Source organism: Gavia stellata, chromosome 9 (genome assembly GCF_030936135.1).
Source record: "Gavia stellata isolate bGavSte3 chromosome 9, bGavSte3.hap2, whole genome shotgun sequence".
In the NCBI taxonomy this organism is placed as follows: Eukaryota; Metazoa; Chordata; class Aves; order Gaviiformes; family Gaviidae; genus Gavia; species Gavia stellata.
This window is the reverse complement of record NC_082602.1, coordinates 23,462,565-23,484,587: the sequence shown is the minus strand read 5'-3', so window position 1 is coordinate 23,484,587 and position 22,023 is coordinate 23,462,565. Positions and strand designations below refer to the sequence as shown.

The following is a 22,023-nucleotide window of genomic DNA, read 5'->3' as shown; positions in this document are numbered from 1 at the left end:
CCTTAACACTATGCCTTCTGGTCCCGCCCTACATGCCCAGGTTTTAGGTGTCTACCTCCTTTAGCTCTTCCTACATTCCCCATTAGCCCACTTCATCTAGTTCCCACTCCCTCCTTCTAGATCCCAAGTGTTGTCTACCATAAAACCTTCCATTCTTCCCATTTTCCTATTTCCCTCTTCAGATGCACGTCCTGAGGTGTCCCACCATACCCCTCAGCTTTCCCTACCTACATTTCTTTGGCCAGCAATTACATGACAGATCAGTTGTGGCTAGTTGAGAACTACTCATCTGCTGACTGGTCCCTTGGTTGTCACCTCTGAGTGGCCCCAGGGGCTACCCAGAGCAAGGCTGAACCTCCTTCAGCACAGGTTCTAGTAACCTGTCTTCTACTCAAGTAGCTTCTTCCTCAAGCCCTGAAGAAACACTGTCTTGGATGCCATACACCTATGTCTTTTTCCCCTGCCATCAATGAGGCCACAAAAGAGCAACTACATGAGTGTTTCATCAGGGGGATTAAAAAATTTCAAGGGCTACGATGAACTGCTTCACGATTTACGTTTAACATAAAGACAGTAGAAGCTGTTTGTGTGAACAACTATTCAGCCACAGTGAGGTAGTTGGTAAGCCCTGAAACAGACTCTGCTCCTTGCACAGCAAGCGATAGGGAGAATTCATATTAGAGTTGGCTTTGCAGCAAGAATAAAGTTAATCCTCCTCCTTTCTAGTTACTGCTAAAGCCGTATTTCACTACTTATTATCATGGCAAGAATCACTGTCACACCTCATGTAGTAAGTCCTTGTCTTGCTGAATGCCCATACACCAAAAAAAAAAGTACGTATCAAGGTATAGCTATCAACACATTTTGAGAGTAATTTATTTGAAAGAGGTTTCTCAAACAGAATGCTACCAATCTAAAAATTAAATAAAGAAGCATTACTTTAGTATGAGAGGAAAGAGACTTTTTTGTGTTTCTTTTTAAGAAAAGAAAGCTTTCTATACTTAATGTAAACATTCAGGCTCTGAACAAGATAACAGTACACTATGGCAGAAATCTACCACAGACTTCTGTAAATTTCAGAATAACCTATTGCCATTCATGTATTGTAACACTTCTATGTTATACTGCACTGCATAATATTACTTTTGTCTTCTGTATGCACTCACACACATAATCTTTATGTCCATAAAAAAGATTTACTGACGATACATTTTAAATTGCCTGTAAATTCTAGGGGGAAAATAATGCAATCCACTTAAACAGGAAGACAGTCAGCCTAATCAGCTTTTGCCAATTTAAAAACACTGCATCACATCTAAACACTCGAAGAAGGTGAAGTTTCACCATTCTTGATTATATTTTTTTTATATATACACACACACAATTTGAAAATTAACTCAATTTTATCCAGTGTTTACATTAAAATGTTACTTTTTCCAACAAGCTGACAGTTATTCAGCACAGCAGCTTAAGAATGTCAACACGCACTTTATTACGTTGTTTACACAGGATGCAAAATAAGAATGTGTCATTTGAGACAAGTTAATAAAAAAATACCCATCTTGTTCATAAATCAAAGTTCAGAGCACAACAGATTTAATAGAAGGAATGATTCGTCAGGTAATCTTCCTAACACCTCCAGTTTGAGGAAATATTTTAGAAAATAAACAATTTAGAAATTATTCTTGAATGAAGACATTTGGGAGCCAGTAAGAAAATTATTGTACTATTACAAACATTGAAATTACCACTGTTATATATCTGAAGTTACTTTCTCTCTTGGGCAATTCCAACAGAAGACAAAAGAAAAGAGACTGGGAGCTCCCAAAATTGTACCCACAACTGATGAAGCCACTCCCATAACCTGGTTTTGGTGCCAAATATGAATGTCAATTTGCACAGAAAACCACCGCCTGAAAGGTTTCAAAATTCAACACAAAAGTGATTCTTTCCTAGGTACCTCATAGAACATTAGAGTATTAATGAAAACGTTGCTGCTTTAAGAAGTGATGAGCGCATTTTCCCATATAAAATGTGAAATCGTTGCAAGCAGACACTGATCAGTTGTGCAACTCCCAGAACGATCACCACTGTGTTAGTGTTTCTCCATCCCTTTGCAACTTTACCTCTGACAGGTAGAAAGTTACATAACCACTATGTCCCAAATTGCATGTACTCAAATACAAAGGAACAACATTTTTTACCTCTCTGATAACCCTCCTGAAACTATTAACTCACCTCATCCCAGAAGTTGAGTGTATTTTTACAAACATGAAACCCTACGTTGAAGAACAGAACTCTAAGCTTTTAACAAACAAGCAAAACAAACTCCCCAAATCTTGCAATGCAAGTAAGTGAATTTAGTGCTAATGCTATTGGAATTCTCAAAAGCCTGCAGCTAAGATTACCCATTGTTGCAACAAATCAAAACACACTCAACTGAAATGCTCAAATTTTAACTGCATCTCAAGGACAGCTATACGAAACTGATGATAAAGAACTTTAAAGGCTTGCATTTTGCAAACATCTATCTGGCAGTCAAGGGAGAAGGGGTCTACTGGTGGCAGAGGAACACACTTGCAAAATTTTATCAAGACCCGCAAAACTCTTGAGATAACATGGTTTATGAGATGAGCGTACCTGCATGACACGCAGAAGCACACATCCACACAAGATAGCCCTCAAGGATTCAGGAGGAAGGAGTGACCTAACAACCCTTGCCTATGGTCCTGGAAAGGCAGAGGACCAGAATATCCACAGTGTGACAATGTTGACAAGAGAAGAAAAGTTACGTGGATGAGGGAAGTTACTCTGCTGTTTAAAGTTACTCTTGCTTAGTTAACATACATCCTGAAAACCAGGAACACAATCAAGCAATAGAACATTGCTTATTGCATACCAACAAGTAAACCACCTTCATTCTTCAGTTCACTATGTAGGCTGGGAATAAGTTTGGTTTTGCCCTGTTGTTTGTGTTGGAAGGTTCCAACACAAAAAGGGACATTGTGTAATTTGTGTGATAAAAGCAAACCATGTAAATAAATACCAGAATTGCACAAACGATTTCTGAGAATTATTACTAGTAAGGCAGGTGTTCTGCAATTTATCTGAAAGAGATGAAATCACATGACAACCTACTGAAAGGAAAGGACTGTGACTAAAACATATTCTTATAAATTTAACTTAGTGTATAACGTAGACATGAACCATATAGCTCAGCTAGAATACCTATGAGGTCATATGCAATGCCCTGCTGGGTAAGACCAATGAACCATTCAGACACATAGTCAGTCTTCAACAGTTACGCTCGAAAGAGCATATTAGACTGGCCACTATCAGTGATATGTTTCCCTCCTATTACCTTAGCATTCACTGGATGAAACACGTTAGGAGACACACTCTTGCCTACTTCTAATACCTGCTTTAACGCCTTTTGTTAATAATTTGTCTAATGCTTTTTTGAACCTGCTGATACTACCTGCTTCCACAAATTCCTATGGCAGCAAGTTCCAAAAGTAAACTACAGAAGCACTTCCTTTTGTGGGTTTTAAATTTACCAATTGCTCTGTTAGTTCTAGCTCTGTGTAACACAGTGAACAGCAGTTCTGCATTCCCCTGTGATTTTTTTAAGGCTCCATCACATTCACCTCCAGCCTTCTCCTCCCCAAACTGAAGCACTTCAGCTTCTTTAATCTCTTGGTAACTCAGTACAGTCACAGTAGAGACAGAACAATTATAAGGTCCAGAGAAAATTATATTCTAATAGTTAGCTATTTTGGTAATACAAAATAAGGAAAGAGCATAGCTAACCGAAAAAAAAAAAATTAAGCTTCCAAAGGGGATAGAGAAAACTGAAATAGAGCAGTGAAACTGCTGTTCATTATCAGCCTCATTAGCTTTACCCAAGGCTGCAAAGACAAAAAGTTTCCAAAATCCAAAGTTACGTGCTGTCACTGGCTTAATTTATTCCTATGGAATAGGATTATTCCATAGGAAAGCCATGAGAACAATTTTCCACAAAAAACAATGCATGCTTTAGGGTTTGTCCTCGTTTACTACTCTGTAACTGGGCTGGCTATACTCATATAAGGCTTGTAGTCTGCACTTCAGTTACAAGACAACAGAAAATAAAAATCAGTGGCACTTGGGAAAAATAGGTATCAGTGATGACTACACAAAAGCTCAACCTAGAAACGTGTATCATCTGACATGATTCAATTAAATGCTGACACAATACATCGGTGCAAGAAGGCGTAATAGTAACTTATCGTTCAAGATCCCTGTGAATCAAGCCTTTGAAGTTAAGAAACACTTGCAAAAACAAAAACCACCTTACTTGATCTCCTGGAGACAACAGGTGTTAGTCATGTGAAACAATGAGTATCCACTCTAACAGCTTAATCTCTAGTTAAGGGTTCAATTGTTATAGGTCAGAAACTGTGGGGAAATGTTCCCCTGGGAAGACAGCTAGCTACACAAGGGAGCAAGTTGGTAGAACAATTAACAAGCTTGCCTGAAACACAATCACCTTCTTAAAACATATTTTTTTATGAAGCCAATCAATCACATACTGATATTTATTCAACATGTTACTATCACTACCATCAAAAAAATGTTCTGTATAGAAACTTGAGTATTGTTCACCTACATCAAGCAGATCAAAAGCTTTCAGCAGCTTCCTTGTGGCTTAATTAATAACTTGTGAGAGAAAACTTTCTGGAGAAACTTTTCAAATGCATCAAACCTCATTAAAAATCTGATAACTTAAGTCTATAGACAAGCTGATGTGCTTCCAGTATGTTCATATAGGAGGTAAAATTGCCAAATTAATTTGTTGACTTGTTTTTTAAATCAGATTCTAACAGCAACATAAAACTGACAAGCTGTGAAAGATCCTCTTCACAGATTTCAGCAGAGGTATGAACAGGATTAACTTGTGCTAAGTCTGAAGACTGCATGATGCTCCTTACTGGAAGAACTCGGTAAAATTAAGAAACTGAAAACACATTTATTATAATGTTATTAAATTATGTTGGACCATGAAAATAATCTTTACTGGTTAGGCACAGCCCTTAAAAAATTTTATTTTAGATGAACTAAAATGTTTAAGCCATGAGATCTTATATGCCAAATAAAATACTGACTTACAAATTACTGACATCTGATCTCAGTGAGACTTCTTTTCTGATTTTTTTTTCATTGCTTTATTACAGTATGGGATTGGATCTCCACATTGTGTATGGATCAAATAGTTAGCATTTCAAGGAATAATAAATTTATGAATTCATAAAACATTAACTCAAAAGAACTATATATACCCTCTTTCCATATCATAGCTAAAAGTGAATCTGATAAGGTGATTTCAAATACAGAAATAATTGACACCATTTATTTGTATTATCCCATTTTATGGAAAACTTAATAGAAAGTATTTTTAAAAACATTCTTTCTTCATTGTTGATACTTATCTTGTTCATGCAATAATATGTCCACAGTATCAAAGATACACATTTCAAGGAAATCTTAAAGACACTTCTTAAATTGACATAACATAGCATTATCTCTATAAAAAAAGAGTAGACATTTCCAGATTTGAAATTTTGGAACTAGAAGGCCTAAAGGAAAGTTTATTTGACACAACTGGGAACCTCCTTGCTTTATAAGGTCCCAGAATCTTATTTCTAACTTGGAAAACTCATTTGTAATCTTGAAGCAGTCAGCAATTCAGAACAACACTTGCTTTAGGACGCTATGAGTTGTCCCATAATTTTCTAAGATCAGAAAGGAAAATATGTCAAGCTTTTTCTTTTGAATAGTGGGTCTCTGAAGTTCTTGGAGATCTGGAAGTTTACAAGTGATTTACAATGCCAGTGAAAATGAATTCATTAACTGAGACAAGGTGATAGAATCAAGTATAATTATGCAACGTATCTTTGCTATAACAATATCTCTGTAGCACACACCTTTAGCAAAAAGAGTTCTTCAGTGAGTTAAAGTAACAAAAAGCAAATGAACAGAATAATCTAGGAACTCTGTTTTTATGTCATTAAAATACACAGACTGAGATCAAGTATTTGTGTGCATATAACAAGAAACGCAGATGCAAGAAGTGCATGCCACATAGTCAGAATTTCTATCAACTGATTTGAAGATTTCCTTTGGGTCATAATAAAAGTCTGAGATGAGACATATGAATATTTTATCTTTGTAAAGTACTAGACTTCTTTTAAACTTTGGGCCACATATTCAAAGTTCCTTTGGGAAACTTTCTTGACTTTGTTCATTTCAGTCAATTCATTTGCTACAGTGTACACAAATAAACTTTATTTACATCTTTATGATTTTAAAAGTATCTACCATTCACCAACCTGTCTCAAACTACCCATGTGGAAAAATCATAGTTGCAATTCCAGCAAGACAAAACAAAAGTTTCCTCTTGAATCACTCTGTCAGTCCATGCTACTCTGAATGGTCAAGGTTATCTAACAAACTGTCAAAAAGTGTCGGGGGAATATCACTGAGTAAGAGCTAGGTAAGGAGCGTTCTATTTAAAAAGTGGATTTTCATACAGTTGGAGTTGGAGGTATATGAAAGGCAGTAGCTAAAGCGGAAGCAGTTTGAGTAACTTGATTTGTAGCACTCAACATAAAAAAATTATATGCACATAAATGCAGTTTAGAATAAATTCAGCATTTTCACTAACTAAAATAGGAGTCAAAGTTGACAAGAACAGCTTGCATATAAAAATGAGGCCAATGCTTAATAAAACCAGCATGAATTTACTGCATATAAAATACTATTTCTTGAATATCAATTTCTGGATTTTATCTAGATAAGAAGCAAGCTGATAAATGAACATGACATGATAAAACTCATTAAGTCACGTGCACAGAAGTATGGGGAAAAATAAGAATTACATTTGGGAGAATAAAGAATTAAACTTGGTTCACTGTATTAACTTTTGTGTTCCTTGCCATTTGCACAGAAATCTATCTGCTTCCAAAGAAAGTTTTCTATATAATAATCTGTTATTTGCAGAACACTCGTCCCACTTTTTCAGGGATAGCATTTGCAATTATTTTTACTTCAGCATTTGAGAGTTGAGTGGTTATTTTTCATGATTAGCAATGCAACAGAACAGCTTGTTTAAGAAAATAATGCTTTTCCTTCCCCTTTTTCCATGGCTAGAAAAGCTGTTCACAAAGAACAAGACTTCTATCCTCCAGTCTTTTTAAAGAGGTCTTTGAAAGAAAACATATAATCCAAATAATTTGGGTTTTGGGATTGGGATGAATCTAAGCTAACGGCTCTTCTAAGAGTGGTTCAAAAGGTGGTTCTCAATTTCCACTAATAGATGGGCTGGACATGCAGATGGCATTGCGATAATTTGGCGACATTAGCTTCAACAATCCCTTCTGGTTTACTTTTTTCCAATGCTAGCAATGCCAGCATTACAACAATCTCCCTCATAATGTATGCTGACATACATATACAACTGAATCACATCATCAGAAAAATACAATCTACGTGCAAGTTGTATGCAGTTAAAGCCCAAACATTGGACCTCAAACACTTGATCAAATACGTGAACTGCATTTGATACTATTTGAAACTATTGTTTAAACAGCTTAGGTCTTCCTTCCTTAGGCATACTGAGCAGCCAAGCATCTGTGCAGGAGGTAAGGCTTATCTATGTTCATTCCTTTGTTTTAGTTTGAAAAATAGATTAATGATAAAACTCACATTTCTAACAGCCAGGCTGATAGGAACTTCCTTCATATTGCTTCCAATCTATCAAACCTAATTCTGGACTGCAGCCTCATCTCTTCTAGCAACATATATAATGCTTGTGGAATAGCCTGGCAAATCTTGTTCTTAAAAATCTGCAGAAACAGATGGCACTCACCCACAATAGAGAAGATCACACAGATGAAAGGAAAGCACATCGGTGAGGTTATGAGGGAGGAAAAGTGGTGGGGAAAAAAAAACAAACAAGAAGGTAGTAAAGAACTACAAAGTTGGATAAAAAGGAAGAAAATTTAAGAAATCTTCCTCTGCTAGAAAAAGACTTTAGCAGTCACTGATAAGAGATACTGCCTTCAGTAACAGCCAAATCAGATCTCAGAAACTGCAGATGCTAATATAAAAAATTGAAGGGAAGAAAGAAGAAAAAGCATGTTTTATTGCTCCCCTGCCTTTCCCCCCCAACTTTTTCTTTTTTTTTTAATTGAACAGGTATAGAAGGGACTTTTGAGATACCAGCTAGTCTGCCTCACAGCCCTCCAGGCAGCATCAATACTAACTGCTTGTACAGCTGGTTCAGAAAAACTTAACAAGGCTGTGTATACAGTGATAGTTCGCACACTCTGGGACTCTTATGAACCCTGCTGCCTTTGCTATATCACACTTTACATCATTCATTTTTTCCCTCCAGTTAAACAAACTCTGATCTCTTCACAATTAAATCAGGTCTAGTTTTGCAAACCTTAGTAGCTCTCTCAGTGTCTTTTATTCTTTTATATTATTCCTTATATGTTAATAAGCTAATAACGCATTAGTAACCCGACTTGGCAACTGGGCTAAAGAGCTCAGCAAATTCCTATAAGGCAGGTACCAAACTATTAGAAGAGACTGATGCCTCTCAAAATTTAGCTGCACATTTTCCCAGAATATTATCCCTACAAAACCCAAGTTTTTAATAGCTATTAAACTGCCAACCTAATATTTTGCAAGACAAATATAATTCAATAACCTTTCTATTCAGAGTGGTTCATTTCAAGGTATACCAATAGCATTGGCAAAGATTTAAATATAAAATGCTATTTCAGCAACTTGGTTATATCTAAACACTATATGTGTTTGAAAACAATACACCAGAATATAGGAAGAGCCAAGTACAATAGGTCTTAAGGAGATAAGGCAATTTTAAAACCAATAGAAGCATGAGAATAAAAAATGAAATTGTTTTGCTGCCACTACACTTTCTGTCATGGCATGATGACTTCCCCACATAATAATTATCTATATTAATAAAACATAAAGAAAATATTTACACAAACATCTAAAACAGCACCCCAAACCCTTGCCTTAATGTATTTTTCAAATTATTTTATTCAGAACGAACAGAACTAAATGACATTAATGAAAAGAAGAAAAGACAGTCAGATGGAGAGCAAACAGTACTAGACCTCACAGATGACACATTTTCATCTCAGACAAGTATGAACATTGGAAACAGATGGAACATTTGAAGCCCAACAGCAGTGCAAAGTCACTGTACAGAGGAGCTTTAGGGAAAACAAAATTCCAGCTTTTCACAAAGGGGTTTTTCTCATTTGTTGATTTAACTACCTTTAGTCTAAACTCATTTCACAGAAGTTCATTTGCAATCCCAGCAATACAGTTCAGTGCTTCCTTAGAAAGATCACACAACCTTGTTTATTCCCCATCTCACTTTTTCACCTGCTATACTTCTCTCCCACTGAAGTTTACTGTTAGCTTTCTGGAGCTCACAAGAAGCATTAAAGATAGCTCACTACCTAGCACATAGGTGACTGTATATTCATGCTGATCATTTAGTCCTATTTATATAGCTAATTAAAAAGGAGCACATATTAACTCAAAAGAATGTCCAGTGTCCCCCAAACTGAAGCAATGGCTGCAGAAATGTATGACTGCAAATGGGAGTGAATACTAGCAAGAGAAGGGGATGGAGGACGCCCTTGAGTTAATTTTGGCAAAGCAAATTAATTTATTTTCAGGCTTTGCTTAGTATTGTAAACATAACTTTTAATTAGTATTGCAAACATCTAGTAAAAGTATCATCAATAGATGGTTTCTCTTTAAGTTCATACATGAATTTACATAAATAAAATCGATAATTCCATTTATGTGACCTTCCCCCTAGAAATTACAGTATCAATTGTATTTAATAAGGTGCTGTAGATTAAAGTTTATTAAAATTGTCTACTGTGTAGCTCAGTATGAGTGACATTATTAAAAAGTTAACAAACAGATGTCACTACTTGATTAAAAATACTATTTCAGTCAGAGAAATTTCAAGTGGAGCTAGTATAGATAAAATCTATAGCTTTTTCCCTTTGCACAATGTTTCAAATCTAAATATTTGCATCTTCCTTTTGTTTAAATGCTCTTTAGGATTATGCTCAGATCTCTCTGAATATTTGAACATTGCATTCCTCAATAGAAGTCTAATTCTACAACATAAATGTGTTTATATGCATGTGCAACAGTTTGTGCATGTACACAAGCATAATGCTATTAATGACAAGAAGAGCTTCATAATAATTATGCATTTAAAAGTAATCTCTTCTCTCTCACTAATTTTATTATTTCAGAACTCAGTGGTTTGAGATAATGATGACAATTTATAGCTTTGCACAATGATGCAGTATGCCCTACACTAAGCCCTGCCAACTAAGCAAGCAGCACCTTCCCTCAAACCAAACAATCCCCTTCAACATTTACAGATAGTAGCTCAAGACAGTCAGTCAGGAAAATCCCTAGTTTCAAAAGGCTGTCATCAATAAGAATACCAGCTGAAGTACAGTTGAAAGTGTTGCCATAAAGGATGAGGAGGAGCTAAAGAGACAAAGACCCCTTAAAAAACTTCCCCTCTCCCTACAACACATGAAGTTTTGCATTGCTGTTGGCATGAGCCTATGTTGTCTTCCTGCTTCAAAAGACTGCACACACTGTTAGTGAGAAATTAAGCTTTGAGTAATAAATCTTAAAGATTATTACTGTGTCTTCGCAGGAAAAGAGAAAAATGCTTATGTAGCAACAACTATAAATAGAATGTGATGCCTGGATTTGCAGATTCAGCAGACAGTGTTTGGTTTCACAGAAATTATATATAGCTATTACAAGTATTATGATTTAAAGAAGTTACCTAAGTTCTCCAAATTGCTCAAAAAATTACTGGGATGAAATCTCTTCTGGGAATTTTTATTTTATTTTACTTATTTTATTTTTTTTAAACCCAAACCACAACCATTCCAGCACAGGAAAGAATATTTCTTCTTGGACTAACTTTCCTTAGTATATTTCCCCATGACAAAGGTAATGGATCACATGGGAATTACATAGTTCTAAATTTCTCAGCTTTAGCTGCATACAAAAGAGGATTTAAATCACAGAAAGGGATTTTTAAGCTTATGTACTTGAATACTTGCTTTTATTCTCAACTCTTAAAGATTTAAGAGCAAAAAACAACAGGTTTCACAGTACAATAATTCTAGCTTCTGGGCTTTTAGTAATGGCCAAAAATGGTGTGGCCTCACCTAGTAAAGAATGGGAAGATGATGAGATGCAGGGGAGGGAAAATATGTAGGAACTTATCCAGACTTGTCATTTGCATTGAATTTCATTCAAGAGAACAATCACTACTATTATGCATAAAATTCATATTTATCATTCCAGGTTTATGTAAGTCTGTAAACAGTTAATATTTCAATAAACCCATCGTATTTTAAGTACTTTAAATGCATAAATATATTTTGTTTAGGTCCCTCAGTTATCTATACTAATCTTTTAGCCATACACCAGGACTATAGCTGTAAAGGATTATTATTTTTTTATAAATAATTAGATTATATAGCTGCTGTAAAAATTTCAAAGGAGCTAGACAGGGAGGAAGAAATATTTTCTTAAATATTATTTCCATTAAAAAAGCAATTTTTTTTTTAAAGTTTATCTAGCAATGACAGAAATCAGAATAGAATATATTCATCCATTTAGTATACGAGTTGTCCAAAAATGAAACAATCCTGATTTGATATAGTACAATACATAGTACAGCTTTTTGTATCAGTTTTTCATTCCTGTCTTTCTTGCAAAGTCTTATAGAGATTTTTGCAATACTGCTATATACTCCATAGTAACTGTCAATTTTAAAAAATAACTCAAAATTCAGTCATAATCTCCCATCTTCACACTTATATTACTATTGCAATCAGCTTATTGAAATGCCCACGTTAGAACAACAAATACATTCTGAGACCAGAATTCATGTCAAACAGCAGCAGACAGTACTGTGTAGGACTTACACACATGCACATCCACGTGACCAGCTTCCCCTTTTAATAAAGTCTTCAATTAAATGGAGCATTTCTCCCAGGTAATTATGTGATTTCCCATAATTTCATGTGCCCATAAGAAAATGGGGCACATATGCTAACTATGACAACAGAAACTCTGCAAAATATCACCTCAGTGTAAAATTAACAAAAAGAGCACAAAGTTTACAGGTTCCAAAAGCTTGTATGTAAAACCAAATGTTAAAACCCTTGCATCTTGTCTATTCCAAATTTTCAGTTCATTTATAAATTATTTTTTAATTCTGTTTGGTACTACACAAAAACAATCTAATTTTAAGACTCTAAAAAAACTTCAGTTTTCAACTATACACAGTGTAACTTATATAGACAGTGCAAAGGCAAATAATTTTAGAGAAGTTAGTAAATTAATCCTAACACCTCTAATACAACATTCTAAGCAAAACCAGATATTTCAAAATAGTTAGCGTTTCTTAGGATTACAGGGACAAAAACTATGCTTCGATTTGCATAGTTCAGGTCTACATTATGCTGGTGGTGCCTATCACCCCACACCTCCCCCACTACGTGATACAGGGCTGTCTCTAGAGCTTCCAGATCCATTTTGGCAGGCTTTTTGAATGCATATATCCATGACTGGAATTTTAAAATTTATTTTTATTTTCCAACACAAACAAAATAATTAATCTTTCAGTGAAGTTCAGCCCCACACTATTTCCTCATCATTTAGATGTCTAAACTTTCTCTCCAGTCCTGTCTACATGATGTTTTAGGGAAACTGACAATGTAAACTCCACCAGCCAATGTAATTGTGTGCAAAACTTGTAACAACTTGTCCCAACAAGAAGAAATATGTTTGAAGAGATATCAGAAGTTGAAGTTACAGATTTAACACGCATACACACCCACAAAAGAGGGAACAACAGAGACTGTTTTGGAATATTATCTATAGCAGGCATTATGAAGCTTCCAGTGGAACACATAAAGCTATTATAAAGCTAATATAAAGAATCACCAATTCTACCAATAAAATCAGAGATAATTGATTTCTGAAAATCATTGCATATAAACTGCCATGCAAATATTATTATTACACATATTTACATCTGACTTTACAGTACAGCTACATACACAATAAATGTAAGAAATAATATTCAACATGATAATATTAGTCATTAGGTACTAACTACTTACTATTAAGAGCCATAATATTGTCTGTTCCTGGATGATGGAAGTTTATTCCCATACGCCCTGCAATGCAAATAAAAGCTATTTTTAATGTTTTTATTTCAAAACTGAATTAAATTTATTAATATGAAAAGTTCCTAAAGGGGATGAACAGCGCAGGTAACCGAATCTTCCATCTATTGAAGACAACTTCACAAGAATACACATTTAAGATATTTAACACTGTAGTACCTTTAGTGTTATGTACTTAAAATACTGAAAATCACAAAATAAATAATGAAATAATTATTTTTTAATACATCCCTTTGCTTTGTACTAGGAAAGTATTATGTTTACCCTTTCAAAATAAGGCCTCAAAGTTCAACCTTGCTGCAGTTATGCCCTTGACAGTAGGCTTCAAATAACGAGTACAGCATTACAAAAACTCCACTTAATTGGTAAAAATAAATCACTATTTTCCGTACTACCTGTGACACCAGAAGCTCTCAAGTTAACAGATCGTTGGAGACAGAGCGCTTACCCTGTTTTTCTATCCTTCCCTAAGAATCTGCTATAGCTTACTATTTGAGATAAGATACTGGCTTGGAGAGAACGTTGTTCTCATGGAGTACAGTCATATGTACTTTGAAAAATATTTGTTCTTGACCCATAATATGAGACCATCGTATACAGAAGGTTCACCACGAAATTCAAATGAACTCTGCTGGTGCCAGTTTCCAGGAAGCTAGAGATGCAAAATAGTACCAATTTTCTCAGGTGAGATTTAACAATTGAAAGGTTGACCTAACAAGATCTCTGATGACTTCAGGAACTGTAAGTGGGAACAAATTCACACACGGTTACTTTGTTTCAAAGGAGACCTAGTCCACTGAAATCTACTTTTACCATCAAAGCAAGAAGTGAGCCAACACTACTACTGTTCAGATTAGTTTTAGTTTTAGATACTATTTAACTAAGCTGAAGTATTAAAAACTTGAAGAAACTTTGTAACAGGACTTTCTTAATTTAAGCCCCTGAAAAAATTTGAAAGCTGTAATTGATATTAGTCCTTGTCTGGAAAAAGATATAAAAGGATCATTATAGCCACATAAAAATTTATTTCAATTAAGTAATGTAAGTAACTTCAGTTACTTACAAGTGTTGTAATCCATTTCATATGCTCTCCGTATCTCTAGATTTGTGGTTAAGTTTGGGAGCTAAGGAAGCAGGCAGTTTACATTTCTTCACTACATTGGCACTCAAATATGGGAGCTCAAGACCCACTCACTATACTGCAGAACCAATATAACCGTTGAGTTCCTCTAGTGTAAATTCTCTTCCATGCTTCTGCAAAACCAAGTTTTAACAAATAAGCTTTGACAAAGCAGATCTAAAGCCAGTCTTCTCCAACATTTTTAGTTCCTATCAATAAGTTAAAGCCTTCTATTTCTAGTCACAAAAACTGTGCTGTAATTAATATTCTTTCTGAACAGATGCAACATGAGGTTTCAATACACTTCTGAAACTGTCACAAGCAGTTTAAGAAAGCAAATGTATTTTTTCTTCACATCATAATTTTCTCATTCTTTTAGAAAAAAGTGCTGCCAGTATAAGACTATGAAGCAAACAGCACCTCCAGAAAGAAGTGGGGGCAGAAGGAAGGTAAGTAAAATTTCCATTTTTACTTTCCAACTCCTTGAGCAAAGCTTCTTAAAGAGATCTTCATTAACTACTTCAGATTTTCTAGTTACAGACATAATTCTCCTATACATATTTTCACATTAATCTGGCACTGCAGAAACATTAAAGCTGCTATTATTTCAGTTAGTATAAGCTTGCGCTAAAATATTTCAGAAATCTTGCCAGATTGACATTAATTCCCTTTTCCTTAACAGTATATTAATGAGAGGCATTACTTGTAAAGAGAAAAGGTGTAGATAATAATCTATAATTGTAATTGAAAAAAGGGAACGGCTATGAAAAAAATAGCGTAAAATTTGAATGCATAATGCTTGCACGGGCCCTTCTTTTTTCCTTTGCTGAAGCTGAAATTCTGCTGTTTGACCAGCTTCAGAAATAGAATTGTATCTGTGACATCTGGGTTTGTTTTTTAACTCCCTCCAGGCTGTCACTGGACCAGGTGCTGCTTGTGTGACATTTTGTCACCTGCCCTTGGCCTGCTATTTTTAAACAGTTCTTGTCAGCTATCTTTTAAGAGGAGCAGAAAATACAGAGCAGCACAAGCAGAAGGACGTGTTCTCACACTGAGCTAAGCAACAGTGTGGGATAATTCCGTGCATCTTCAAAGGTTCCCTAATGCAATTCTATAGAAACAAATTAATGGAACACTTTCAAAACACACCTGTATTAAAAGCATTCAAAACAGACTGGTAATTCGCCAATCATAAGACGAGTAGTTACCAATAATTATATAGCCTTTCATATTAGCTACAACATTTTAATATCTTGTTCTTTGAAGCAAATTATTCAATTGAAAAAAGAGGCCAATATCTTGTTGTTTGAAGCAAATTATTCAATTGGAAAAAAGAGGCCATACGCAGATTACAAAACTGCGTAATTATCTAAGGAACAAGAAGAGAGCACAAAAAGGAAATTATAAATTTATTCATTTAAAGGTGCAATGTAAAACCATGAAATGTAATTTAGAATATGTATTTTCAAGGATTATGACATTTAATATATCCCTTTGCTTTGTACTAGGAAAGTATTACATTTACCCTTTCAAAATAAGGCCTCAAAGTTCAACATTGCTGCAGTTATATATTTGGATTAAACACAGAAATTACTATTGGAAAACAATCAATTTTAAGAAAAGCACATGTATGCTACCTGGTCCTTTACGAAGCACATATATAAGCACATATTTCTAATTACAGTTTTAAAAATAAATATTCGGATGAAATTTCTACTTTTCAAGAATCTTAAGCACAATAAGCAGAAATGCAGAAAGGTTAGAGCACAGAAGTTATGGACTCAAGCAGTTCACTGCAGTCATAAATAGGAACCGTCCCAGTAACAACATCCCCAGTACTTGTATTCAGTGTACATCTGCCATTTTCAGTTTGCCTGTCTTGGTTTCATAACTATCTACTGAGTGTATTTTCAATTATGTGCTTTTATAACACACACTTATATTACTGCAGTTAGGCTGCAACAATAATCACTCTTTTAAGTAAGTCTTTTCAATTCCTAATTTAAAAAAAAATAATCCAGTTGTATACTTTTTGCTCTTTAAACATTTCAGAGTATAAACGAGGGTTTCATGATTCTTGTATAGCCCAGGCTGCTCTTCTGTGTATCGTATGTCATTAAATTCCTTAAATTCTCTCTCCTAACAGCATTTGGAGACACTCTTCTGGCTGGACTGCCTAAGTGCTCTGCTGCATGTCCAATATCACGCTCATCATGGCAGAGAGCCCATCTCACATATGTGCATCTTCTCTTCTGTGTTATATTGGAAATAAGATGCTGTTAAATGGAATTTAACTTCATCTCATTCCCTGTAGAAAAGAGTAATGATTTTGAAACAATTCTGAAATCTTTCCAATAACTTGAGGAACTATACCCTTCCCACATACGAATCTCTCTATTAAATCTTTCACAAGTAGATAATCTGGGTTTTTTTAATTGTCCAGATAATTTCAAGTTACATGAACAGTTTTGAGAAAGAATGTTGTTCCAGAAATAACAAACCTGGATATCAGGCACAGTTTTACCACTATTGCAGTTTCTTGACAGTGCCTAGTGCCAGACTTGCCTATCGTGGTCCCCTTAATCTCAACTTTAAAATCCACTATTTTTAGCTAATATTCAAGCTTATGCGCACAATCTGTTTACAACTAAATGTAAAACCAATCTTTTATTTCATCTTTGTATATATGTGCTGGTATTACCATTATTTTCTCATGTCTAAAACAAACACCAGTGATTAACCAGTTCCAGATCTATAACTACTGTTTTTGCTTTAGGAGATTTCTGAATTAATTTTCTTTTTTTATTAATTTTCTCTTTTTATTAATTTTCTCTTCCTAAGTGCTCTATGTTTTTTTGAACTTGTGAAATCCTGATCAGCTCCTGGACATGAACACTTACTCACTGAAGGATTTTTAAGATTACAGTTACCTATTCTTTTCATTTTCATGTTGCAATCAACATTCCAAGAAACAATGTTCAGTGGTTATATATTGAGTAAAACTTCTTGCACTGTTATACCTTATGACTTTTACCAAGATTGACCACTTATACCAATTCAGCAACTGGTGTTTGGCATAAGATTTGCTAGAAAATAGCAAAGCTGGCCTGCTTTTGACCTGTCCTGAACCTACTGGGAATGAGAACTTCCTCTCACATAGTTCTTAAGATTGTTGTTGATATCAGTTACAAGTTATGACTAGCGATTCCAGTGGCAAGGTCAAATGAAACTGGCAACAGGACTAGGTCTGCTATACTTCCTTAGTAATAATACCTCCTTTATCATCCTTATCTCTTCTATCAAATGATTTCAAAGTTAGTGCCAACAAAAGGCATTACAAACCAGCAATAGTTATTTGGGCAGACAGGTAGCAAGTGGGATAGAGCCAAGTTTAGACACAGAAAAGTGCAAAAATCTAAGCAAGACCATCTGAAACAAGAAGATTATTTTGACCCATATGTATTTGACGGTCTAGTTTACAGCACAACCTAACACCACCCCCCACACACACTCCCATATCCCAGCTCAACCATGAGTTTTTGCTCCATGATTCAGAAATGGCCAAAAAGCATGAAGCATGTGTGTATATGTCAGAATTTTAATCATTTTTACCTGAGTAGACCTCAGACCATTCTCTCTCCTCTTCCCCCAAAAATAGACACCTGAAACTGATGCTACACTACCTCAACATACATGCCCAAAACAATTTCAAAACCAAGAACTATGTAAGCAAGGGTCTGCATAAAGAATTATAAAAATAAAAGGTAACTGCCTGAAGATGTTTGTTTGGGTTTTTTTCTTTTTTCTTTCCCTTCCCTCTCCCTCCTTTTTTTTAAGTCTATCTGCCATTTGTCACACCCATAATTTAAACGTCTTGGGACTTACGTATCTTTTATACATTAACATACTCAGCAGAACAAAACCACTATTGTTTGCCAGAAGGGAAATACAAAGAACTGTTACTGTGTTTACACATATATATTTTTACTGTGCAAATACATATTGTGGCAACGTGAACAGAAGTGTATAATTATCACCTACAAATATCAGTAATAAAGCTTGCTGATACTATCTTCCTATCACTGACTAAACAAATATATGCCATCAGTAGAGAAAACAACCTATAAAATATAACAGCATATACAACAAAACGCACTCTTCATAAGTCAATTACATCATTTCAATAAAACACAAAGGTCTTGCATATATTTAAGTAGCGCAAACATTTTTAGCTTGAAAACAGTTATGCTTTCAAAATATACTTTAAAAGCAAGACCTGATGAATATAAGAAGAAATTTGGCTTTACTTATAAGGAGTAGACAAGTATACGTACACATATAGCCATTCTACATGTAGTTCTAGAACTGTACTCAAAAGACGAATATTGGTATTCTTATTGGTGAGTTTGGGAGGAATAAAATGAACCAATATGAAAGCAGAATTTTCCATTAGCAATCTATGCTAAAACATACAAAACCCTCAAAACAGTAGAGAAGTAAGGGAGAAAAAAAGAAAAAAAGAAAAAGAGCTTTAGGTCTCTGTGAGGCCAGTGTTCAATAGTACAATGAAAAAATGGAAATAAAGCGAAGGAAAAATTGGTATCTGTATCACCACTCCTTAAACTAAACAACGCAAACAAAAAAACCCACCAATCCTGCCCAAAACAGATTCAGCAGGTCAAAGAAAAGGACATGCTGGATGCCAGCAGCAAATTAGGAAGTATGATCATACTACAGGATCACTGAAGAAAGCACTTATTTTAATTTAAGAAATGTGAACCATTTAATGGTCATTTTCTGTACTGAAAAAAAAGTATTAAAGAGGATTTTCTTAAATAAGCAGAGTTTCAAATGGAAAGGAAACAGAGCATGTTTCCTTTAAAAGGATTAACTTGAGTGGCCTAATTTTATACACAAATAGCTGTGCAAACACATCTGTCTGCTCACTCTGGTTTTCATTTGCATTTACAGAAAGGTGTCTAATGAGCATCGAGATTTTGAGAAGCACTGTTACAGTGCACTTTTTTCTAATGAACGTGTTGCAAAAAGCTCTGACTGGGTGGCACCATTTCTAGGACTGAGATGACAACATTTGTTCTATTTGCACAACCTTTGTTTTCAGCTGCTGACTGCAAACACAAATACGATCTATTCACCTTCACTTTTCTCAGGTCATGTGGCAAACTTACTGCTTTGCTTACGAAAAGCGTATGAACAATTAGAGCTGAACAAAATCTGGTGCCATGCATTGAAGTTAACTGGAAGATGGAAAAGTAAAGGTCCATTCTATATGTATTACAATATTGTCTAAGTTGCATATAATCTTCAAACACTGCTGTCAAGCCTCATAAACAACATAGTTAAATGTAAACAGGAAATTTTAAATTTTACTTAGTTTTCATGTGACCTGATACAGTCTTTACAATAGTTAAAAAGCAGTAAGCCCAGTAACTTCAGTTTTCTGTTGTGCAAATATATGGGTGTCATTCATATTAAGTATTGAAAATCAAGATAAAAAGTTTTCCCGCAGATGCTGTTTCTACCTCTGAACTGTTGTACATTTGTATTCAAAGTCTCATACAATCTCAGAACAACAAATGCCCAGCTAGTCAGGAGGCACATACATTCTACTGAAATATTATGACATTATCAGCACATATTTTATGTATCCTTCTACAGGATGATATCCATTAAAATTAGTTTTAATAGAGCCTACTCTTGAAATTCTCCTTGTACATGTGTTGTCTCCAAATACTTATACTTGAAGATGTGTCACACTGATACTTTATAAAAACCCCAGAATTTTTGTTAGTTGAGGATTTGCACATTACAAAGTTTGTTTCCGTTCTGATTTAGAGTAAAACCCAAATATTAGTTATCTACTGTAACAGTAAATTTAAAATAAATATTTCAAAGGGACACGATTTCTCTCCTCAATTTTATATTTTGATTCAGTTTCATGACCTGTCAGTAGCACATGTGCATAGCATATGATCTAACACAGCTGAAATATTTTATTTAATTATTTAAAAATAGAACAAAGGCAGCTGCTAGTTACTACTGATCAAAATATTTTTATAGATCAGAATGCCTCTGTTTGTGTTGTAATGCAATAGCTTGACACGGATAAACATATTGCAACAGTGACATATTACACCATAGACAGGAGACACTTTGATGTCGGAAAGAAATGTTTTGGTCAGTAATAAGTAGCATCTACTCATAGCTATTCTGATAAATTCAGTTTTGCCTTACAGCATTAGGTAGAAGCAGTAGGTAAATACCAACAGGTTATAAAATACTGCAAATATATCCTTTCCTCGTTAAAGCAAAACTCTCTCCCATGTTTTTGTAGCATATAATATATTTTATTAGCAACTCAGAAAATAAGACAGTTCAGGAAAAACATCTTAGAAAAATATTGCATACTTCTGTCATATAGGCCTGGTTATGACTGACACAGGGAACAACCAGATACCCTTGGCCATACACAGTAATTTGCCTTTAACTAGAAGAAGCTTAACAATTCATTTACTGTACTTTTTTCCTCCTTTTTGAAAGGAGAAAAGGATTTACAAGTATCGACTGAAAGAGAAGAAAAATGTTGAAGCTGGTCTTGACGGCAGAGAAAGCAGGTAAGGAAGTCTGCCTAACTGTCTTGGGAGAAAAGAAAAGGCGACTTCCTTTTTAACGAGTTTACATTCTTTAGATCTCAAAGCATGAAAACGGCAAACAATTTGTAAAGTTACGCAGTTCCCAGACTTCAAGGACAGAAAGGCAGGAACCTACAGCAGGGTACCCCTATCTGGTAGAAAAAGCTGAGAAAAAGAAATCAGTTTTAGACTGATCAGAATAAGAGCTGACACTGAACACCTTCTCCCAGAACTGGGCTGAAGGTAAAATGCAACATAGATGGATAAGCTGGTAATTAGATGTATCTAAATCCAGAAACCACAGAGCTAGGTATCAAATCTCTCTTACAGCAAGAAACACCCAAAAACAACTAAGTGACCCTAGCTCTCCTAGCTGAAGAGCACCAAGCCAGCCTGCCAATCAGACTGAGTTAGCAGTCGCTCAATGTAAGTAATTCAATATTGCAAGTCTGAGGATGTTAGTTTCTGCTGCACTAACAATCCTTCAGCCTTTCTCTTGTTCCACACTTGAAAGCAACACCCCTCAGAAAAAGTCACTTAATCACATGCCCTCTCTCAAAGCCAACTGGATCATGCTTTAAAAAAAGTGACCTGCTTCGGTGACCTTGAAATAAAATCAATTTCCATGGCCTGCAGGACAAAGTCCAATCATAGCTCAGATTCAGAGAAGGTATGAAGTGTCAACTACTACAAACAAGAGGATAGACTCCTCCTTTCTCACCCCTGAGCTTCTTCCCTACCTCCACTGAACAATGCAGAGCATGAGGAACTTATACCCCAAAATGAGAAGAAGATATCCCAGAACCATTTCAATTTGGTTTTCACATCAGAGTATTTTATGGTTAACCCTCCCATCCACATTCTAACCTAGACTTCTTGTTCTATATCCAAGATAATTATTTTTTGCTTCAAA

General features: G+C 35.1%; 1 protein-coding gene across 2 annotated transcripts in view; it reads right to left on the bottom strand.

Moving 5' to 3' along the window:
- Positions 1-22,023, bottom strand: part of CPEB3 (cytoplasmic polyadenylation element binding protein 3) — a 96,043-nt gene that overhangs the window by 39,230 nt on the left and 34,790 nt on the right. For both annotated transcript variants that reach the window (XM_059821242.1, XM_059821243.1), the window contains exon 4: positions 13,272-13,328. In XM_059821242.1, coding sequence (XP_059677225.1) covers positions 13,272-13,328 — 57 coding nt within the window. The remainder of the gene's footprint in view (positions 1-13,271; positions 13,329-22,023) is intronic.